Source organism: Lithobates pipiens, unplaced genomic scaffold (assembly GCF_037356315.1).
Source record: "Lithobates pipiens isolate NorthernLeopardFrog02 unplaced genomic scaffold, aLitPip1_a1.2 Scaffold_77, whole genome shotgun sequence".
Lineage (NCBI taxonomy): Eukaryota > Metazoa > Chordata > Amphibia > Anura > Ranidae > Lithobates > Lithobates pipiens.
The window spans coordinates 486,588-504,204 of record NW_027507900.1 but is presented as its reverse complement, the minus strand read 5'-3'; the positions used below and the strand labels follow the sequence as shown (position 1 = coordinate 504,204).

Below are 17,617 nucleotides of genomic sequence, written 5' to 3'. Positions count from 1 at the left end.
GACCTCCCAGAATCCTCCTCACCTCTCCGGTCAGGTCTGTGTTTTATTAATAGAGATGAGAGTGATGTCATGTGACCTCCCAGAATCCTCCTCACCTCTCCGGTCAGGTCTGTGTATTATTAATAGAGATGAGAGTGATGTCATGTGACCTCCCAGAATCCTCCTCACCTCTCCGGTCAGGTCTGTGTATTATTAATAGAGATAAGAGGGATGTCATGTGACCTCCCAGAATCCTCCTCACCTCTCCGGTCAGGTCTGCGTTTTATTAATAGAGATGAGAGTGATGTCATGTGACCTCCCAGAATCCTCCTCACCTCTCCGGTCAGGTCTGTGTTTTATTGATAGAGATGAGAGTGATGTCATGTGACCTCCCAGAATCCTCCTCACCTCTCCGGTCAGGTCTGTGTTTTATTAATAGAGATGAGAGTGATGTCATGTGACCTCCCAGAATCCTCCTCACCTCTCCGGTCAGGTCTGTGTTTTATTGATAGAGATGAGAGTGATGTCATGTGACCTCCCAGAATCCTCCTCACCTCTCCGGTCAGGTCTGTGTATTATTAATAGAGATAAGAGTGATGTCATGTGACCTCCCAGAATCCTCCTCACCTCTCCGGTCAGGTCTGTGTTTTATTAATAGAGATAAGAGTGATGTCATGTGACCTCCCAGAATCCTCCTCACCTCTCCGGTCAGGTCTGTGTTTTATTAATAGAGATAAGAGTGATGTCACGTGACCTCCCAGAATCCTCCTCACCTCTCCGGTCAGGTCTGTGTTTTATTAATAGAGATAAGAGTGATGTCATGTGACCTCCCAGAATCCTCCTCACCTCTCCGGTCAGGTCTGCGTTTTATTAATAGAGATGAGAGTGATGTCATGTGACCTCCCAGAATCCTCCTCACCTCTCCGGTCAGGTCTGTGTTTTATTAATAGAGATAAGAGTGATGTCACGTGACCTCCCAGAATCCTCCTCACCTCTCTGGTCAGGTCTGTGTTTTATTAATAGAGATAAGAGTGATGTCATGTGACCTCCCAGAATCCTCCTCACCTCTCCGGTCAGGTCTGCGTTTTATTAATAGAGATAAGAGTGATGTCACGTGACCTCCCAGAATCCTCCTCTCCTCTCTGGTCAGGTCTGTGTTTTATTAATAGAGATAAGAGTGATGTCATGTGACCTCCCAGAATCCTCCTCACCTCTCCGGTCAGGTCTGCGTTTTATTAATAGAGATGAGAGTGATGTCATGTGACCTCCCAGAATCCTCCTCACCTCTCCGGTCAGGTCTGTGTTTTATTAATAGAGATGAGAGTGATGTCATGTGACCTCCCAGAATCCTCCTCACCTCTCCGGTCAGGTCTGTGTTTTATTAATAGAGATGAGAGTGATGTCATGTGACCTCCCAGAATCCTCCTCACCTCTCCGGTCAGGTCTGTGTTTTATTAATAGAGATAAGAGTGATGTCATGTGACCTCCCAGAATCCTCCTCACCTCTCCGGTCATGTGACCTCCCAGAATCCTCCTCACCTCTCCGGTCAGGTCTGTGTTTTATTAATAGAGATGAGAGTGATGCCATGTGACCTCCCAGAATCCTCCTCACCTCTCCGGTCAGGTCTGTGTTTTATTAATAGAGATGAGAGTGATGCCATGTGACCTCCCAGAATCCTCCTCACCTCTCCGGTCAGGTCTGTGTTTTATTAATAGAGATGAGAGTGATGTCATGTGACCTCCCAGAATCCTCCTCACCTCTCCGGTCAGGTCTGTGTTTTATTAATAGAGATGAGAGTGATGTCATGTGACCTCCCAGAATCCTCCTCACCTCTCCGGTCAGGTCTGTGTTTTATTAATAGAGATGAGAGTGATGTCATGTGACCTCCCAGAATCCTCCTCACCTCTCCGGTCAGGTCTGTGTTTTATTAATAGAGATAAGAGTGATGTCATGTGACCTCCCAGAATCCTCCTCACCTCTCCGGTCAGGTCTGTGTTTTATTAATAGAGATAAGAGAGATGTCATGTGACCTCCCAGAATCCTCCTCACCTCTCCGGTCAGGTCTGTGTATTATTAATAGAGATAAGATTCATGTCATGTGACCTCCCAGAATCCTCCTCACCTCTCCGGTCAGGTCTGTGTTTTATTAATAGAGATAAGATTCATGTCATGTGACCTCCCAGAATCCTCCTCACCTCTCCGGTCATGTGACCTCCTCCCAGAATCCTCCTCACCTCTCCGGTCAGGTCTGTGTGTTATTAATAGAGATAAGAGTGATGTCATGTGACCTCCCAGAATCCTCCTCACCTCTCCAGTCAGGTCTGTGTTTTATTAATAGAGATAAGAGTGATGTCATGTGACTTCCCAGAATCCTCCTCACCTCTCCGGTCAGGTCTGTGTTTTATATAATAGAGATAAGAGTGATGTCATGTGACCTCCCAGAATCCTCCTCACCTCTCCGGTCAGGTCTGTGTTTTATTAATAGAGATAAGAGTGATGTCATGTGACCTCCCAGAATCCTCCTCACCTCTCCGGTCAGGACTGTGTTTTATTAATAGAGATAAGAGTGATGTCATGTGACCTCCCAGAATCCTCCTCACCTCTCCGGTCAGGTCTGTGTTTTATTAATAGAGATAAGAGTGATGTCATGTGACCTCCCAGAATCCTCCTCACCTCTCCGGTCAGGTCTGTGTTTTATTAATAGAGATAAGAGTGATGTCATGTGACCTCCCAGAATCCTCCTCACCTCTCCGGTCAGGTCTGTGTTTTATTAATAGAGATAAGAGAGATGTCATGTGACCTCCCAGAATCCTCCTCACCTCTCCGGTCAGGTCTGTGTTTTATTAATAGAGATAAGATTCATGTCATGTGACCTCCCAGAATCCTCCTCACCTCTCCGGTCATGTGACCTCCTCCCAGAATCCTCCTCACCTCTCCGGTCAGGTCTGTGTTTTATTAATAGAGATAAGAGTGATGTCATGTGACTTCCCAGAATCCTCCTCACCTCTCCGGTCAGGTCTGTGTTTTATATAATAGAGATAAGAGTGATGTCATGTGACCTCCCAGAATCCTCCTCACCTCTCCGGTCAGGTCTGTGTTTTATTAATAGAGATAAGAGTGATGTCATGTGACCTCCCAGAATCCTCCTCACCTCTCCGGTCAGGACTGTGTTTTATTAATAGAGATAAGAGTGATGTCATGTGACCTCCCAGAATCCTCCTCACCTCTCCGGTCAGGTCTGTGTTTTATTAATAGAGATAAGAGTGATGTCATGTGACCTCCCAGAATCCTCCTCACCTCTCCGGTCAGGTCTGTGTTTTATTAATAGAGATAAGAGTGATGTCATGTGACCTCCCAGAATCCTCCTCACCTCTCCGGTCAGGTCTGTGTTTTATTAATAGAGATAAGAGAGATGTCATGTGACCTCCCAGAATCCTCCTCACCTCTCCGGTCAGGTCTGTGTTTTATTAATAGAGATAAGAGAGATGTCATGTGACCTCCCAGAATCCTCCTCACCTCTCCGGTCAGGTCTGTGTATTATTAATAGAGATAAGATTCATGTCATGTGACCTCCCAGAATCCTCCTCACCTCTCCGGTCAGGTCTGTGTTTTATTAATAGAGATAAGATTCATGTCATGTGACCTCCCAGAATCCTCCTCACCTCTCCGGTCATGTGACCTCCTCCCAGAATCCTCCTCACCTCTCCGGTCAGGTCTGTGTGTTATTAATAGAGATAAGAGTGATGTCATGTGACCTCCCAGAATCCTCCTCACCTCTCCAGTCAGGTCTGTGTTTTATTAATAGAGATAAGAGTGATGTCATGTGACTTCCCAGAATCCTCCTCACCTCTCCGGTCAGGTCTGTGTTTTATATAATAGAGATAAGAGTGATGTCATGTGACCTCCCAGAATCCTCCTCACCTCTCCGGTCAGGTCTGTGTTTTATTAATAGAGATAAGAGTGATGTCATGTGACCTCCCAGAATCCTCCTCACCTCTCCGGTCAGGACTGTGTTTTATTAATAGAGATAAGAGTGATGTCATGTGACCTCCCAGAATCCTCCTCACCTCTCCGGTCAGGTCTGTGTTTTATTAATAGAGATAAGAGTGATGTCATGTGACCTCCCAGAATCCTCCTCACCTCTCCGGTCAGGTCTGTGTTTTATTAATAGAGATAAGAGTGATGTCATGTGACCTCCCAGAATCCTCCTCACCTCTCCGGTCAGGTCTGTGTTTTATTAATAGAGATAAGAGAGATGTCATGTGACCTCCCAGAATCCTCCTCACCTCTCCGGTCAGGTCTGTGTTTTATTAATAGAGATAAGATTCATGTCATGTGACCTCCCAGAATCCTCCTCACCTCTCCGGTCATGTGACCTCCTCCCAGAATCCTCCTCACCTCTCCGGTCAGGTCTGTGTGTTATTAATAGAGATAAGAGTGATGTCATGTGACCTCCCAGAATCCTCCTCACCTCTCCGGTCATGTGACCTCCTCCCAGAATCCTCCTCACCTCTCCGGTCAGGTCTGTGTGTTATTAATAGAGATAAGAGTGATGTCATGTGACCTCCCAGAATCCTCCTCACCTCTCCGGTCAGGTCTGTGTTTTATTAATGGAGATAAGAGTGATGTCATGTGACCTCCCAGAATCCTCCTCACCTCTCCGGTCAGGTCTGTGTTTTATTAATAGAGATAAGAGTGATGTCATGTGACCTCCCAGAATCCTCCTCACCTCTCCGGTCAGGTCTGTGTTTTATTAATAGAGATAAGAGTGATGTCATGTGACCTCCCAGAATCCTCCTCACCTCTCCGGTCAGGTCTGTGTTTTATTAATAGAGATAAGAGTGATGTCATGTGACCTCCCAGAATCCTCCTCACCTCTCCGGTCAGGTCTGTGTTTTATTAATAGAGATAAGAGTGATGTCATGTGACCTCCTCCCAGAATCCTCCTCACCTCTCCGGTCAGGTCTGTGTTTTATTAATGGAGATAAGAGTGATGTCATGTGACCTCCCAGAATCCTCCTCACCTCTCCGGTCAGGTCTGTGTTTTATTAATAGAGATAAGAGTGATGTCATGTGACCTCCCAGAATCCTCCTCACCTCTCCGGTCAGCAGGTAGACGATCTCCAGGGTGAGGTTCAGTATCCTCTTGGCTATGTTGGTGCCGTCCATCCCGGGTGAAGTGGTCAGAGGTGTGGATGTTGTGATGGAGAACTGACCATTGGTGATCTTAGAAGAGAGAAAATGCCACATAACGATATTACAATGGCCAATAATACTTCCTAAAGATCCTGTACAGAGGAGATCGACTGTGTGAACCTGACAGACTAATGCCCCCTCCCCCCTCCATATATACAGTATCTCACAAAAGTCAGTACACCCCTAAGTGAAAATGTCCAAATTGGGCCCAAAGTGTCAATATTTTGTGTGGCCGCCATTATTTTCCAGCACGGCCTTCACCCTCTTGGACATGGAGGTCAGCAGAGCTTCACAGGTTGTCTCTGGAGTCCTCTTCCCCTCCCCTATGATGACATCACAGAGCTGGTGGATGTTGGAGACCTTCCCCTCCTCCACCTTCCCTCTGAGGATCCCCCACAGATGATCAATAGGGTTTAGGTCTGGAGACATGCTTGGCCAGTCCATCACCTTCACCCTCAGCTTCTTTAGCAAGGCAGTGGTGGTGTTGGAGGTGTGTTTGGGGTGGTTATCATGTTGGAATACTGCCCTGCGGTCCAGTCTCTGAAGGGAGGGGATCATGCTCTGCTTCAGTATGTCACAGTACATGTTGGCATTCATTGTCCCCTCAATGATCTGTAGCCCCCCCAGTGCCGGCAGCACTCATGTAGCCCCAGACCATGACACCCCCACCACCATGCCTGACTGTAGACAAGACACACTTGTCTTTGTCCTCCTCACCTGGTTGCCCCCACACACGCTTGTCACCATCTGACACCAAATACCTTTATCTTGGTCTCATCAGACCACAGGACATGGTTCCAGTATTCCATCTCCTTAGTCTGCTTGTCTTCAGCAAACTGTTTGTGGTCTTTCTTGTGCATCATCTTTAGAAGAGGCTTCCTTCTGGGATGACAGCCATGCAGACCAATTTGATGCAGTGTGCGGTGTATGGTCTGAGCACTGACAGGCTGACCCCCCCCCCCCCCCCTACAAACTCTGCAGCAATGCTGGCAGCACTCATACGTCTATTTCCCAAAGACAACCTCTGGATATGACGCTGATCACGTGACCTCAACTTCTTTGGTGGACCATGGCGAGGCCTGTTCTGAGGGGAACCCGTCCTGTTATTCCGCTGTATGGTCTTGGCCACCGTGCTGCAGATCAGTTTCAGGGTCTTGGCAATCTTCTTATAGCCTAGAACATCTTTATGTAGAGCAAAAATTCTTATCTTCAGATCCTCAGAGAGATCTTTGCCATGAGGTGCCATGTTGTACTTCCAGTGACCAGTATGAGAGAGTGAGAGCGGTAACACCAAATTTATCACACCTGCTCCCCATTCACACCTGAGACCTTGTAACACTAACGAGTCACATGACACCGGGGGAGGGAAAATGGCCAATTGGGCCCAATTTGGGACATTTTCACTTAGGGGTGTACTGACTTTTGTCAGATACTGTATATAGAAAGCCCTCCCCTGTATATAATATAATGCTTCCCTCCATATAAAATACATAACACACTGCCCCTGGTATAATAATATTGTACTCAGTACAGTTATCAGAGGACGGTTATAGCAGGTCAGTTATATTATTACGGTCGGAGGGCAGTTATATCGGGTCAGTTATATTATTACGGTCGGAGGGCGGTTATATCAGGTCAGTTATATTATTACGGTCGGAGGGCGGTTATATCGGGTCAGTTATATTATTACGGTCGGTCGGAGGACGGTTATATCAGGTCAGTTATATTATTACGGTCGGAGTACGGTTATATCGGGTCAGTTATATTATTACGGTCGGAGGGCAGTTATATCAGGTCAGTTATATTATTACGGTCGGAGGGCGGTTATATCAGGTCAGTTATATTATTACGGTCGGAGGGCGGTTATATCAGGTCAGTTATATTATTACGGTCGGAGGGCGGTTATATCAGGTCAGTTATATTATTACGGTCGGTCGGAGGACGGTTATATCAGGTCAGTTATATTATTACGGTCGGAGGGCGGTTATATCAGGTCAGTTATATTATTACGGTCGGAGGGCGGTTATATCGGGTCAGTTATATTATTACGGTCGGTCGGAGGACGGTTATATCAGGTCAGTTATATTATTACGGTCGGAGTACGGTTATATCGGGTCAGTTATATTATTACGGTCGGAGGGCAGTTATATCAGGTCAGTTATATTATTACGGTCGGAGGGCGGTTATATCAGGTCAGTTATATTATTACGGTCGGAGGGCGGTTATATCAGGTCAGTTATATTATTACGGTCGGAGGGCGGTTATATCAGGTCAGTTATATTATTACGGTCGGTCGGAGGACGGTTATATCAGGTCAGTTATATTATTACGGTCGGAGGGCGGTTATATCAGGTCAGTTATATTATTACGGTCGGAGGGCGGTTATATCAGGTCAGTTATATTATTACGGTCGGTCGGAGGACGGTTATATCGGGTCAGTTATATTATTACGGTCGGAGGACAGTTATATCAGGTCAGTTATATTATTACGGTCGGAGTACGATTATATCGGGTCAGTTATATTATTACGGTCGGAGGGCGGTTATATCAGGTCAGTTATATTATTACGGTCGGAGGGCGGTTATATCGGGTCAGTTATATTATTACGGTCGGTCGGAGGACGGTTATATCAGGTCAGTTATATTATTACGGTCGGAGGACGGTTATATCAGGTCAGTTATATTATTACGGTCGGAGTACGGTTATATCGGGTCAGTTATATTATTACGGTCGGAGGGCGGTTATATCAGGTCAGTTATATTATTACGGTCGGAGTACGGTTATATCGGGTCAGTTATATTATTACGGTCGGAGGACGGTTATATCGGGTCAGTTATATTATTACGGTCGGAGGACGGTTATATCAGGTCAGTTATATTATTACGGTCGGAGGACGGTTATATCGGGTCAGTTATATTATTATGGTCGGAGGACGGTTATATCGGGTCAGTTATATTATTATGGTCGGTCGGAGGGCGGTTATATCAGGTCAGTTATATTATTACGGTCGGAGGGCGGTTATATCAGGTCAGTTATATTATTACGGTCGGAGGGCGGTTATATCAGGTCAGTTATATTATTACGGTCGGAGGACGGTTATATCGGGTCAGTTATATTATTATGGTCGGTCGGAGGGCGGTTATATCAGGTCAGTTATATTATTACGGTCGGAGGACGGTTATATCGGGTCAGTTATATTATTACGGTTCGGAGGGCGGTTATATGGGGTCAGTTATATTATTACGGTCGGAGGACGGTTATATGGGGTCAGTTATATTATTACGGTCGGAGGACGGTTATATCAGGTCAGTTATATTATTACGGTCGGTCGGAGAACGGTTATATCGGGTCAGTTATATTATTACGGTCGGTCGGAGAACGGTTATATCGGGTCAGTTATATTATTACGGTCGGTCGGAGAACGGTTATATCAGGTCAGTTATATTATTACGGTCAGAGGACGGTTATATCGGGTCAGTTATATTATTACGGTCGGAGGACGGTTATATCAGGTCAGTTATATTATTACGGTCGGAGGACGGTTATATCAGGTCAGTTATATTATTACGGTCGGAGGACGGTTATAGCAGGTCAGTTATATTATTACGGTCGGAGGACGGTTATAGCAGGTCAGTTATATTATTACGGTCGGAGGACGGTTATATCAGGTCAGTTATATTGTTACGGTTCGGAGGACGGTTATATCGGGTCAGTTATATTATTACGGTCGGAGGACGGTTATAGCAGGTCAGTTATATTATTACGGTCGGAGGACGGTTATAGCAGGTCAGTTATATTGTTACGGTTCGGAGGACGGTTATATGGGGTCAGTTATATTATTACGGTCGGAGGACGGTTATATCAGGTCAGTTATATTATTACGGTCGGAGGACGGTTATATCGGGTCAGTTATATTATTACGGTCGGAGGACGGTTATAGCAGGTCAGTTATATTATTACGGTCGGAGGACGGTTATAGCAGGTCAGTTATATTATTACGGTCGGTCGGAGGACGGTTATAGCAGGTCAGTTATATTATTACGGTCGGTCGGAGGACGGTTATATCGGGTCAGTTATATTATTATGTTCGGTCGGAGGACGGTTATATCGGGTCAGTTATATTATTACGGTCGGAGGGCGGTTATATCAGGTCAGTTATATTATTACGGTCGGTCGGAGGACGGTTATATCGGGTCAGTTATATTATTACGGTCGGAGGGCGGTTATATCGGGTCAGTTATATTATTACGGTCGGAGGGCGGTTATATCAGGTCAGTTATATTATTACGGTCGGAGGACGGTTATATGGGGTCAGTTATATTATTACGGTCGGAGGACGGTTATATCAGGTCAGTTATATTATTACGGTCGGAGGACGGTTATATGGGGTCAGTTATATTATTACGGTCGGAGGACGGTTATATCAGGTCAGTTATATTATTACGGTCGGAGGACGGTTATATCGCGTCAGTTATATTATTACGGTCGGTCGGAGGACGGTTATATCAGGTCAGTTATATTATTACGGTCGGAGGACGGTTATATCGGGTCAGTTATATTATTACGATCGGTCGGAGGACGGTTATAGCAGGTCAGTTATATTATTACGGTCGGAGGACGGTTATATCAGGTCAGTTATATTATTACGGTCGGAGGACGGTTATATCAGGTCAGTTATATTATTACGGTCGGAGGACGGTTATATCAGGTCAGTTATATTATTACGGTCGGTCGGAGGACGGTTATATCAGGTCAGTTATATTATTACGGTCGGAGGACGGTTATATCGGGTCAGTTATATTATTACGATCGGTCGGAGGACGGTTATAGCAGGTCAGTTATATTATTACGGTCGGAGGACGGTTATATCGGGTCAGTTATATTATTACGATCGGTCGGAGGACGGTTATAGCAGGTCAGTTATATTATTACGGTCGGAGGACGGTTATATCAGGTCAGTTATATTATTACGGTCGGAGGACGGTTATATCGGGTCAGTTATATTATTACGATCGGTCGGAGGGTGGTTATATCAGGTCAGTTATATTATTACGGTCGGAGGACGGTTATATCAGGTCAGTTATATTATTACGGTCGGAGGACGGTTATAGCAGGTCAGTTATATTATTACGGTCGGAGGGCGGTTATATCGGGTCAGTTATATTATTACGGTCGGAGGGCGGTTATATCAGGTCAGTTATATTATTACGGTCGGAGGGCGGTTATATCGGGTCAGTTATATTATTACGGTCGGTCGGAGGACGGTTATATCAGGTCAGTTATATTATTACGGTCGGAGTACGGTTATATCGGGTCAGTTATATTATTACGGTCGGAGGGCAGTTATATCAGGTCAGTTATATTATTACGGTCGGAGGGCGGTTATATCAGGTCAGTTATATTATTACGGTCGGAGGGCGGTTATATCAGGTCAGTTATATTATTACGGTCGGAGGGCGGTTATATCAGGTCAGTTATATTATTACGGTCGGTCGGAGGACGGTTATATCAGGTCAGTTATATTATTACGGTCGGAGGGCGGTTATATCAGGTCAGTTATATTATTACGGTCGGAGGGCGGTTATATCGGGTCAGTTATATTATTACGGTCGGTCGGAGGACGGTTATATCAGGTCAGTTATATTATTACGGTCGGAGTACGGTTATATCGGGTCAGTTATATTATTACGGTCGGAGGGCAGTTATATCAGGTCAGTTATATTATTACGGTCGGAGGGCGGTTATATCAGGTCAGTTATATTATTACGGTCGGAGGGCGGTTATATCAGGTCAGTTATATTATTACGGTCGGAGGGCGGTTATATCAGGTCAGTTATATTATTACGGTCGGTCGGAGGACGGTTATATCAGGTCAGTTATATTATTACGGTCGGAGGGCGGTTATATCAGGTCAGTTATATTATTACGGTCGGAGGGCGGTTATATCAGGTCAGTTATATTATTACGGTCGGTCGGAGGACGGTTATATCGGGTCAGTTATATTATTACGGTCGGAGGACAGTTATATCAGGTCAGTTATATTATTACGGTCGGAGTACGATTATATCGGGTCAGTTATATTATTACGGTCGGAGGGCGGTTATATCAGGTCAGTTATATTATTACGGTCGGAGGGCGGTTATATCGGGTCAGTTATATTATTACGGTCGGTCGGAGGACGGTTATATCAGGTCAGTTATATTATTACGGTCGGAGGACGGTTATATCAGGTCAGTTATATTATTACGGTCGGAGTACGGTTATATCGGGTCAGTTATATTATTACGGTCGGAGGGCGGTTATATCAGGTCAGTTATATTATTACGGTCGGAGTACGGTTATATCGGGTCAGTTATATTATTACGGTCGGAGGACGGTTATATCGGGTCAGTTATATTATTACGGTCGGAGGACGGTTATATCAGGTCAGTTATATTATTACGGTCGGAGGACGGTTATATCGGGTCAGTTATATTATTATGGTCGGAGGACGGTTATATCGGGTCAGTTATATTATTATGGTCGGTCGGAGGGCGGTTATATCAGGTCAGTTATATTATTACGGTCGGAGGGCGGTTATATCAGGTCAGTTATATTATTACGGTCGGAGGGCGGTTATATCAGGTCAGTTATATTATTACGGTCGGAGGACGGTTATATCGGGTCAGTTATATTATTATGGTCGGTCGGAGGGCGGTTATATCAGGTCAGTTATATTATTACGGTCGGAGGACGGTTATATCGGGTCAGTTATATTATTACGGTTCGGAGGGCGGTTATATGGGGTCAGTTATATTATTACGGTCGGAGGACGGTTATATGGGGTCAGTTATATTATTACGGTCGGAGGACGGTTATATCAGGTCAGTTATATTATTACGGTCGGTCGGAGAACGGTTATATCGGGTCAGTTATATTATTACGGTCGGTCGGAGAACGGTTATATCGGGTCAGTTATATTATTACGGTCGGTCGGAGAACGGTTATATCAGGTCAGTTATATTATTACGGTCAGAGGACGGTTATATCGGGTCAGTTATATTATTACGGTCGGAGGACGGTTATATCAGGTCAGTTATATTATTACGGTCGGAGGACGGTTATATCAGGTCAGTTATATTATTACGGTCGGAGGACGGTTATAGCAGGTCAGTTATATTATTACGGTCGGAGGACGGTTATAGCAGGTCAGTTATATTATTACGGTCGGAGGACGGTTATATCAGGTCAGTTATATTGTTACGGTTCGGAGGACGGTTATATCGGGTCAGTTATATTATTACGGTCGGAGGACGGTTATAGCAGGTCAGTTATATTATTACGGTCGGAGGACGGTTATAGCAGGTCAGTTATATTGTTACGGTTCGGAGGACGGTTATATGGGGTCAGTTATATTATTACGGTCGGAGGACGGTTATATCAGGTCAGTTATATTATTACGGTCGGAGGACGGTTATATCGGGTCAGTTATATTATTACGGTCGGAGGACGGTTATAGCAGGTCAGTTATATTATTACGGTCGGAGGACGGTTATAGCAGGTCAGTTATATTATTACGGTCGGTCGGAGGACGGTTATAGCAGGTCAGTTATATTATTACGGTCGGTCGGAGGACGGTTATATCGGGTCAGTTATATTATTATGTTCGGTCGGAGGACGGTTATATCGGGTCAGTTATATTATTACGGTCGGAGGGCGGTTATATCAGGTCAGTTATATTATTACGGTCGGTCGGAGGACGGTTATATCGGGTCAGTTATATTATTACGGTCGGAGGGCGGTTATATCGGGTCAGTTATATTATTACGGTCGGAGGGCGGTTATATCAGGTCAGTTATATTATTACGGTCGGAGGACGGTTATATGGGGTCAGTTATATTATTACGGTCGGAGGACGGTTATATCAGGTCAGTTATATTATTACGGTCGGAGGACGGTTATATCGCGTCAGTTATATTATTACGGTCGGTCGGAGGACGGTTATAGCAGGTCAGTTATATTATTACGGTCGGAGGACGGTTATATCAGGTCAGTTATATTATTACGGTCGGAGGACGGTTATATCAGGTCAGTTATATTATTACGGTCGGAGGACGGTTATATCAGGTCAGTTATATTATTACGGTCGGTCGGAGGACGGTTATATCAGGTCAGTTATATTATTACGGTCGGAGGACGGTTATATCGGGTCAGTTATATTATTACGATCGGTCGGAGGACGGTTATAGCAGGTCAGTTATATTATTACGGTCGGAGGACGGTTATATCGGGTCAGTTATATTATTACGATCGGTCGGAGGACGGTTATAGCAGGTCAGTTATATTATTACGGTCGGAGGACGGTTATATCAGGTCAGTTATATTATTACGGTCGGAGGACGGTTATATCGGGTCAGTTATATTATTACGATCGGTCGGAGGGTGGTTATATCAGGTCAGTTATATTATTACGGTCGGAGGACGGTTATATCAGGTCAGTTATATTATTACGGTCGGAGGACGGTTATAGCAGGTCAGTTATATTATTACGGTCGGAGGACGGTTATATCAGGTCAGTTATATTATTACGGTCGGAGGACGGTTATAGCAGGTCAGTTATATTATTACGGTCGGAGGACGGTTATATCAGGTCAGTTATATTATTACGGTCGGAGGACGGTTATAGCAGGTCAGTTATATTATTACGGTCGGAGGACGGTTATAGCAGGTCAGTTATATTATTATGGTCGGTCGGAGGGCGGTTATATGGGGTCAGTTATATTATTACGGTCGGAGGACGGTTATAGCAGGTCAGTTATATTATTACGGTCGGAGGACGGTTATATCAGGTCAGTTATATTATTACGGTCGGAGGACGGTTATAGCAGGTCAGTTATATTATTACGGTCGGAGGACGGTTATATCAGGTCAGTTATATTATTACGGTTCGGAGGGCGGTTATATGGGGTCAGTTATATTATTACGGTCGGAGGACGGTTATATGGGGTCAGTTATATTATTACGGTCGGAGGACGGTTATATCAGGTCAGTTATATTATTACGGTCGGTCGGAGAACGGTTATATCGGGTCAGTTATATTATTACGGTCGGTCGGAGAACGGTTATATCGGGTCAGTTATATTATTACGGTCGGTCGGAGAACGGTTATATCAGGTCAGTTATATTATTACGGTCAGAGGACGGTTATATCGGGTCAGTTATATTATTACGGTCGGAGGACGGTTATATCAGGTCAGTTATATTATTACGGTCGGAGGACGGTTATATCAGGTCAGTTATATTATTACGGTCGGAGGACGGTTATAGCAGGTCAGTTATATTATTACGGTCGGAGGACGGTTATAGCAGGTCAGTTATATTATTACGGTCGGAGGACGGTTATATCAGGTCAGTTATATTGTTACGGTTCGGAGGACGGTTATATCGGGTCAGTTATATTATTACGGTCGGAGGACGGTTATAGCAGGTCAGTTATATTATTACGGTCGGAGGACGGTTATAGCAGGTCAGTTATATTGTTACGGTTCGGAGGACGGTTATATGGGGTCAGTTATATTATTACGGTCGGAGGACGGTTATATCAGGTCAGTTATATTATTACGGTCGGAGGACGGTTATATCGGGTCAGTTATATTATTACGGTCGGAGGACGGTTATAGCAGGTCAGTTATATTATTACGGTCGGAGGACGGTTATAGCAGGTCAGTTATATTATTACGGTCGGTCGGAGGACGGTTATAGCAGGTCAGTTATATTATTACGGTCGGTCGGAGGACGGTTATATCGGGTCAGTTATATTATTATGTTCGGTCGGAGGACGGTTATATCGGGTCAGTTATATTATTACGGTCGGAGGGCGGTTATATCAGGTCAGTTATATTATTACGGTCGGTCGGAGGACGGTTATATCGGGTCAGTTATATTATTACGGTCGGAGGGCGGTTATATCGGGTCAGTTATATTATTACGGTCGGAGGGCGGTTATATCAGGTCAGTTATATTATTACGGTCGGAGGACGGTTATATGGGGTCAGTTATATTATTACGGTCGGAGGACGGTTATATCAGGTCAGTTATATTATTACGGTCGGAGGACGGTTATATCGCGTCAGTTATATTATTACGGTCGGTCGGAGGACGGTTATAGCAGGTCAGTTATATTATTACGGTCGGAGGACGGTTATATCAGGTCAGTTATATTATTACGGTCGGAGGACGGTTATATCAGGTCAGTTATATTATTACGGTCGGAGGACGGTTATATCAGGTCAGTTATATTATTACGGTCGGTCGGAGGACGGTTATATCAGGTCAGTTATATTATTACGGTCGGAGGACGGTTATATCGGGTCAGTTATATTATTACGATCGGTCGGAGGACGGTTATAGCAGGTCAGTTATATTATTACGGTCGGAGGACGGTTATATCGGGTCAGTTATATTATTACGATCGGTCGGAGGACGGTTATAGCAGGTCAGTTATATTATTACGGTCGGAGGACGGTTATATCAGGTCAGTTATATTATTACGGTCGGAGGACGGTTATATCGGGTCAGTTATATTATTACGATCGGTCGGAGGGTGGTTATATCAGGTCAGTTATATTATTACGGTCGGAGGACGGTTATATCAGGTCAGTTATATTATTACGGTCGGAGGACGGTTATAGCAGGTCAGTTATATTATTACGGTCGGAGGACGGTTATATCAGGTCAGTTATATTATTACGGTCGGAGGACGGTTATAGCAGGTCAGTTATATTATTACGGTCGGAGGACGGTTATATCAGGTCAGTTATATTATTACGGTCGGAGGACGGTTATAGCAGGTCAGTTATATTATTACGGTCGGAGGACGGTTATAGCAGGTCAGTTATATTATTATGGTCGGTCGGAGGGCGGTTATATGGGGTCAGTTATATTATTACGGTCGGAGGACGGTTATAGCAGGTCAGTTATATTATTACGGTCGGAGGACGGTTATATCAGGTCAGTTATATTATTACGGTCGGAGGACGGTTATATCAGGTCAGTTATATTATTACGGTCGGAGGACGGTTATAGCAGGTCAGTTATATTATTACGGTCGGAGGACGGTTATAGCAGGTCAGTTATATTATTACGGTCGGAGGGCGGTTATATGGGGTCAGTTATATTATTACGGTCGGAGGACGGTTATATCGGGTCAGTTATATTATTACGGTCGGAGGGCGGTTATATCAGGTCAGTTATATTATTACGGTCGGAGGACGGTTATATCGGGTCAGTTATATTATTACGGTCGGAGGGCGGTTATATCAGGTCAGTTATATTATTACGGTCGGAGGACGGTTATATCAGGTCAGTTATATTATTACGGTCGGAGGACGGTTATATCAGGTCAGTTATATTATTACGGTCGGAGGGCGGTTATATGGGGTCAGTTATATTATTATGGTCGGAGGACGGTTATATCAGGTCAGTTATATTATTACGGTCGGAGGACGGTTATATCGGGTCAGTTATATTATTACGGTCGGAGGACGGTTATATCGGGTCAGTTATATTATTACGGTCGGAGGACGGTTATATCAGGTCAGTTATATTATTACGGTCGGAGGGCGGTTATATCAGGTCAGTTATATTATTACGGTCGGAGGACGGTTATAGCAGGTCAGTTATATTATTACGATCGGTCGGAGGACGGTTATATCGGGTCAGTTATATTATTACGGTCGGAGGGCGGTTATATGGGGTCAGTTATATTATTACGGTCGGAGGACGGTTATAGCAGGTCAGTTATATTATTACGGTCGGAGGACGGTTATATGGGGTCAGTTATATTACGGTCGGTCAGTACAGAGACATACACGATCAGTCTGAGGGATTACACTCCGGAGGTGATTATAACACAGCACAGTCTGATTACCTCTCAGCACAGCAGAAGGGGACCCCCATTCATGGTGACACAGGAAGTGATGATGTCACAGCCCAGGGGATTGTGGGAGTTCCAGTCTCAGCCATGGAGTTGGAGTCTTTGGAGTCACAGTGACATGTAATGTGGGCACTCTTCTTCCCCTCTAGTGCTGAGCTGGAGAAGTCACATGACCAGAGCAGACCAATCAGAGCATAATGCTTAAGGCAGCTGGGACGATAGAGGCAGAAGCAGCAGATGGCTGCAGTGTCTCCTCTATGGAGTTCTAGAAATCCATTATTACGGCTCCAGCTGGTAGGGGATCGGAGAGAAGAGACAGCCGCAGGTTGTAGGAGATTCCACATCCATCCTAATGGGAGAGAGGGGAAGGCCGTCCACAAGGTTTAGGAGGGTGTCTATGGGAATGTCTGACCATTCTTCCAGAAGAGCATTTGTGAGGACAGGCACTGATGTTGGATGAGAAGGCCTGGCTCTTAATCTCCGCTTTAAGAGTTCCCTTCATTGGAACTAAGGGGCCAAGCCCAACC

At 44.9% G+C, this 17,617-nt stretch overlaps 1 protein-coding gene across 1 annotated transcript in view; it reads right to left on the bottom strand.

Moving 5' to 3' along the window:
- The window catches only part of LOC143959474 (uncharacterized), a 36,552-nt gene extending 19,365 nt beyond the window's left edge, over positions 1-17,187 (bottom strand). Inside the window, exons 1-2 of the mRNA XM_077468137.1 lie at positions 17,085-17,187; positions 5,078-5,206 (exon numbers count right to left, since the gene is read on the bottom strand). Coding sequence (XP_077324263.1) covers positions 5,078-5,149 — 72 coding nt within the window. The 5' untranslated portion in view covers positions 5,150-5,206; positions 17,085-17,187. The remainder of the gene's footprint in view (positions 1-5,077; positions 5,207-17,084) is intronic.
- Between the last annotated feature and the right edge of the window lie 430 nt (positions 17,188-17,617).